General features: G+C 54.9%; 1 protein-coding gene across 2 annotated transcripts; it reads left to right on the plus strand.

Annotated features, from left to right (window-relative positions):
* The first annotated feature begins 680 nt into the window (after nt 1-680).
* Nucleotides 681-3,122, plus strand: GPRIN2 (G protein regulated inducer of neurite outgrowth 2). 2 transcript variants are annotated; one of them, XM_012813521.1, is made up of 2 exons: nt 681-729; nt 1,755-3,122. In XM_012813521.1, the coding sequence occupies exons 1-2, from the start codon at nt 691-693 to the stop codon at nt 3,120-3,122; spliced, it is 1,407 nt and encodes a 468-aa protein (XP_012668975.1). In that variant the 5' UTR covers nt 681-690. The 2 variants fall into 2 exon arrangements, with proteins under 2 accessions (XP_012668975.1, XP_023364528.1); XM_023508760.1 differs by lacking the exon at nt 681-729 and adding an exon at nt 1,258-1,305.
* The last annotated feature ends 2,334 nt before the right edge of the window (nt 3,123-5,456 follow it).

Genomic DNA, 5,456 nt, shown 5'->3' on the forward strand with positions numbered 1-5,456 from the left:
GCTGGCTTTGGCTACAACAGGCACCCTGGCTAGGACAGACCTTATGAGGTTGGGGCTGTGACTAGACTGCATCGTACAGCGTGGTAGCCATTAGCCACAGGTGGCCAGTTAGATTTAAATTATAAACTTTAAATTTAGATAAGATTAAACTTACCATTTATAAGTTGCAGTGGCCACCTGTCAAGTGGCTAGTGTCTACCTATTGGGCAGCACAGGGTAGATCTTTTCCACTATCACAGGAAGTTGAATGGAACTGAACTCTCAGGGATTATGGCTCCAGCATCATTCTAGCTATGACTCCAACAGCTACCAACTGTCTCCTGAGTGCCTGGATAACACAAAGTTTGTAGTTACTCAGAAACTGAGTTCTGAAGCCCTTCCCACCTGCCTTCTCAGGGAGACTTGCTGGCCTGGCTGGGGTGATTAGTTTCCTGACAGTCCTTATCAGCCCAGGGGTGGAAAGGCAGGGCTGGGATTGCCCAAATGCAACTGCTGTCCCCACCCTGTTTCTCCAGCTGGTCCTGCCTGGCAGAGAGTCCTGATCTTTCTAGTTCACAGCTTTGTCCAGAGTTGGGGGCCCAGACACCCTAACCCTACCTCATCTGCTCTGGACACATGGCCTCTCTCTTGCATACCCTGTTCCCTCCATCCAGCTGCCTTCTCCCTCCTCTCTCTCTAGGTCTGACTGACATGACGGATCCTCCAAGAAGCCTAGGCCCACCAGCCAAAGTGAGCTCTCCCGCCTTGGAGGGGCCTTCCCTCAGACCCCCCTTCTGACATTCAGTGGCCTCCTCTGTGGCTTTGTTCTTGCATTTGCTCATTTTCTCAGTCAGGCACACAGCAGCATCCTCTGTGTGCCTCACTAGTGGCCCACCATCCCCAGGGCCACAGCCAGTCTAAGTGAGTCCCATGTTCCCCAAACCCAGAGCTGGGCATATGTAGGGCCTCAGGAGGTGGCTGTGTAATAAACCAAAAAATCCTGAGTGAGTCCCACAGCTAGAGTTGTTGGGTAGAGCCTTTCTTTGCCCTTGGATCTGGAGGTGGGAGTCAGGGGACCCTTTTCTTCTTTACACTGCCAAGACTCAGCCCCAGAGACATGACAGCTCAGCCAGGCTGGGCCAGAGAGGGTGAGGAGCCAGGCACAAGAGAGCCCTGGGCAATTCTCAGTGTCTCTGTTCCTTGCTTCCTCAACTTGCAGACCTTCTATGAGCAGGGGCTCTACCAAGGAAGTTTCAGTCCTCAGTGAGATGGATACTGCTGGTCCCTGGAGGAAGCAGGCTAGGATCTGCCCGGCATGCTGTCCTGGTTGTTAACATATTGTAATATTTCTGTGCTGACTGACAAAGATCTATTACGTCATTACCAACTCTTCCTCTACCCCCCTTACCACCTGGGGTCTGTGGTCCCTTCTCTGAGGCTCAGCAGATTTGGTCTTTTCTCTGGGCCCCTCCCCTCAGCCAGCCAGTACAGAGTCATCAGCTGACATCGTGGGTGGTCTCCAGGATCCTACTCTAGGGCAGGTTCTACCTGCTTGGTATTGCCTATGAGATATTTGCAGTGTCATCCTTGTGTATAATGTGATGACCTTGATTTGAAGTCTCTTGTCTTGTCATTGTCTTGCTTATGGTTCTGACCTGTTAGGCAGGCTAGGATTTAAGCTGTCCCCACCGTGGGCCTAGCATGGTATCACTCATAGCAGTATTTGGCTGAGGTGCTGCCACCCAACTCAGCGCCCCACTTTTTCTCTCCTGCAGGCAGCCATGAGCTCCAGCCGCCCTGAGCCGAGTGCCCGGGTACCCCTAAGCCCCCAACTGCAACCCCTGTCCCGGAGCTCATCCAGCCTGCTGGGTGATGGCCGAGGACAGAGGCCAGAGCTCCGGAAGAGTGCCAGCAGCACTGTGTGGCAGGCCCAGACAGATGAAGACAGCACTGGTTCCCAGGCCCCAGAGGAAGAGGCATGCCCAGCCAAGATCATGGAGCCAACACAGGCCTCCAGCCCCCAGCCACAGCCTGGTGCCGGGGGCCACTGGCGGAGTAACACTGTAGGCAACGTGTCCACTATGGGCAGTGGTGACCTATGTCGTCTGCGGGCCCCTGGTGCTGCTGCTGTGCAGAGGAGCCACTCAGACCTGGTCCATAGCATCCAGATGCGGGGTCACAGCAGTGCTCGGAAGGCCAGCCTCAGCTGTGTGGTGCTTGGCAGCTCCCCAGTCCACAGGGCTCACTTGCAGCCTGGCAGTACTTCTGACCAGGGTGGCCAGTTCCCTGCAACCCTGGAAAGGGACCTGGCTCCAGAGGATGGAGCTTCTAACTCAGCGTGGATGCGGGGGGAGAGTCAGGTTGGAGTGCTGCCGCTAGACCCCGAGGGCACAACTACTGACAGCAGCAGTCCTGTGCCTGGGCCCAAAGACACCGGGCAGCCGGCCACCACCTCCTGCCATGCTTTGCCCCCAGCAGCTCTACTCTGCGATATGAGTAAGGAGGGAGCTGGCAGCTGCTATCATGCCCTGCCTGCCACAGGGATCCTGGCTTTTCCCAAACTAGTCGCATCAGTGAGCGAGTCTGGGCTACAGGCTCAGCATGGGGTGAAGTTTCACTGTAGGTTGCCTGGGGGACTCCCTGGGCACTCTTGCTGTGCCCACCCTTGGGGTCCCACAGAGCCTAGCTCTAGGACCAAAGATGTGTGGACCATGACCTCAGCCAGTGACTTGGCCCCTGTGGTGGCATCCCCTCCATCAGCCCAGGACGCTGGTGTGCAGGCAGCCCCAGAGGCAGCCTGCAGAGATGTGGCCACCAGCCCATCCATGGAAGCGCCTATTGGCCTGCACATGTTCCCAGAGGTGATGCTGGGGTCCAGCTTGGAGGAGTCGCCATCCCCTGTGCGGGATGTCCGATGGGATGCTGAAGGCATGACATGGGAGGTGTATGGAGCCTCGGTGGACCCCGAGGTGCTTGGTGTGGCCATCCAGAAGCACCTGGAGATGCAGTTTGAACAGCTGCAGCGGGCACCTGCCAGTGAGGACAGCCTGTCTGTGGAGGGCCGCAGGGGGCCACTGCGGGCTGTCATGCAGTCCCTGCGGCGTCCCAGCTGCTGTGGCTGCTCCACTGCAGCCCCCGAGTGAGGAGCTGTAGCTCTTGGAGCTGACCTGGACCCATGGACTTAGCCTGAGACCAGGGCCAGGGACAGTGGGGGCCCCATGCTCCCTGGACCTACTGGCAGCTGGCCATAGCTCTCATCTACACAACAGCTGCATATAGGCCACAGGACTGCAGCCTGGGGCTCTCTGCCCCATGTAGCTGGGCTGGTTTTTAAGGGCTTGTTTCCCAAGGGCCACATTTCTTTCTGCACATTCCAGGCTTTGAACATTGAGACAGGATTTCAGCACTATGTGTAAGGGAGATCCTGAGTTTTCTGTAAAAAAACTTGACCTTCTAGTCATCCTGCCCTCAGAACTTTGCCATATTTCCCCCTCAGACTCTCTGCAGCTTTATTTTAAAGCAATACTGAGAAATGATGAATTCTTGACACAAAGTCTGGGGCCCCAGTGACAGGGGCTGTCTGTGTCTTCAGGGAAAGAGACTGGCATTGCCAAAGGCCTCCTGTATGCCACCTACTGTGCATAACACCTTACTTTATTGAGTCTTCACCTCTTCCTCTTGTTTAACAGATGAAATAATGGACATTTGACAAGGCTATAGCTGATGTGCCCCATGTTGGACAGCTTGAAGTGCTGGGGCTAAGATTCAATGCTAGAGCTGGCTGAATCTGCAGTGTTTCCTGCAGCCCATACCCGGTCTGGTTTGGTGAAGCTGTGTACAAGAAGAATTTGTTGAGTCCATATTCCATACCAGGTTCTGTGGATTCCGTGGTGAATGAGACGGGCTGCCCTGCCCCAGCCGAGCTCATGGTGTGCAGTGGGACGGGGGGTGCTGAGTATTACAGAGGGCTGCCAGGTTTCCAGGGCCACTTTTAAGAGCCAGCTAAGTCATTGTGTCAGTGGGTGGCCTCAGGAAGAGGAGATAGGTGGGTAGCCACTGCCCCTGAAATATGTTGCAGTGCCTGAAGTGTCACCATTGTCACTTCATTCCTTTGGCTTAGGGATTTTTTTCCCAGCTGGCACAGTTGTTGGAAGGTGGGTAAGCAGGAAGGGATAGGGATAGGGAAGGGTCCTGGCTGTGGGCCATGAGCTGGAGACTCCAACCTGGTGGGAAATGGCCTGAGATGGGAAGCTGTGAGGGTTCATTGAGTCCTGCCAGTGTGACCTGACATGGGCTAGGCAGTGGGGTCCAGGGGATTTGGTGGGAGGGGGACATAAGAGTTTGGCATGGCCTGTCTTCATTGCCCAAGAATTCTTAAGAGCTGCAGAAGATGAGAATGAGCTTGTGTCCTTGTCCTGTGACTTGGCATTGAATCCCCCAGTTCACACTTGGGAGGGAGCCAAAGGGTTAGAGTGGTGTCAGGGCCCATGACCTGTCCTGTTCCTGGGGCCTCTTCTGTACCTAGGAACCCAGGACCTGAAGGCTGGCTTACCCTTCCCTATCCTTGAGGAGCTGGTGCTCACTCACTGAAGTGGAAATGACTCATGCAGAAATGGGATAATTTTAAAGGCAGGAGTGACATTCTAACAGGCCCAGGGAACAAAGGGAGAAAGAAGTCCATCGGGTCAAATGCCTTCCAAAACCCCAAGATGGGCCATTTTTGCCCAGATACGTGCCTTTTCCATGTGTGCAAGTGCTCCCCTCCTTGGGGATATAGGCCTGTTGGTCCCTCTGTGTATGGTGCAGGGCAAACGCCTCACTTTCTGGGGAGTGACATTTGGGTACATGCAGCTTTTGTGCCTGGCCTTGCTACGGGGCCCCAGGGGCCCTAGGAGCCCCAGCCTGTTAGGGCCACATGGGAGGGAACAAATGAATGTGGGGGTATAGGGGAGAGGCCCTTCACAAAGGGCCACAGTAAGGAGAGTCTTGTGGACACAGGGGGTTGGACAGGTGGGTGGAGGGGGAGAAGGACCTGTAGGCAAATGGAACAAGGCTGATCAGAGGTTGGAAGTGCCTGTTCAGCCCAGGCCATGGTGAGTCATTTCAATGAAGGCCCTGTGTGGGTGATCGTTGGGTTGGGAGGAGTACCCATTGTGAAGCTGCCAGTATGACTGAGGGATGGGACTTTGGAGGATTTGTGGAAGGGGTGGTGGGACCAGATAGAAACATCTGGCTGAGAGTGGTGGCTCAAGCCTGTAATCCTAGCACTCTGGGAAGCCAAGGTGGAGGATTGTTTTGACCAGGAGTTTGAGACAAGCCTGAACAACATGGCAAGACAAAAAAACAAAGATGAGCTGGGTGTGGTGTGCATTGGGACTATAGTCCCAGTTTCTCAGAAGGCTGAGGCAGGAGGATTGTTTGAATCTAGGAATTTGAGATTGCAATGATGATACCATGGCACTCTAGCTGGGGCAACA

Source organism: Otolemur garnettii, unplaced genomic scaffold, assembly GCF_000181295.1.
Source record: "Otolemur garnettii isolate 467f Iridium unplaced genomic scaffold, OtoGar3 scaffold00275, whole genome shotgun sequence".
NCBI lineage: Eukaryota > Metazoa > Chordata > Mammalia > Primates > Galagidae > Otolemur > Otolemur garnettii.

What these genes read in the sequence shown, in the direction of transcription:
- GPRIN2 (XM_012813521.1), top strand. Translation starts at nt 691, where the DNA reads ATGACGGATCCTCCAAGAAGCCTAGGCCCACCAGCCAAA. An exon ending in GCCTAGGCCCACCAGCCAAA is followed by an intron (nt 730 to 1,754) that starts GTGAGCTCTCCC and finishes TCTCTCCTGCAG; the next exon opens with GCAGCCATGAGCTCCAGCCG.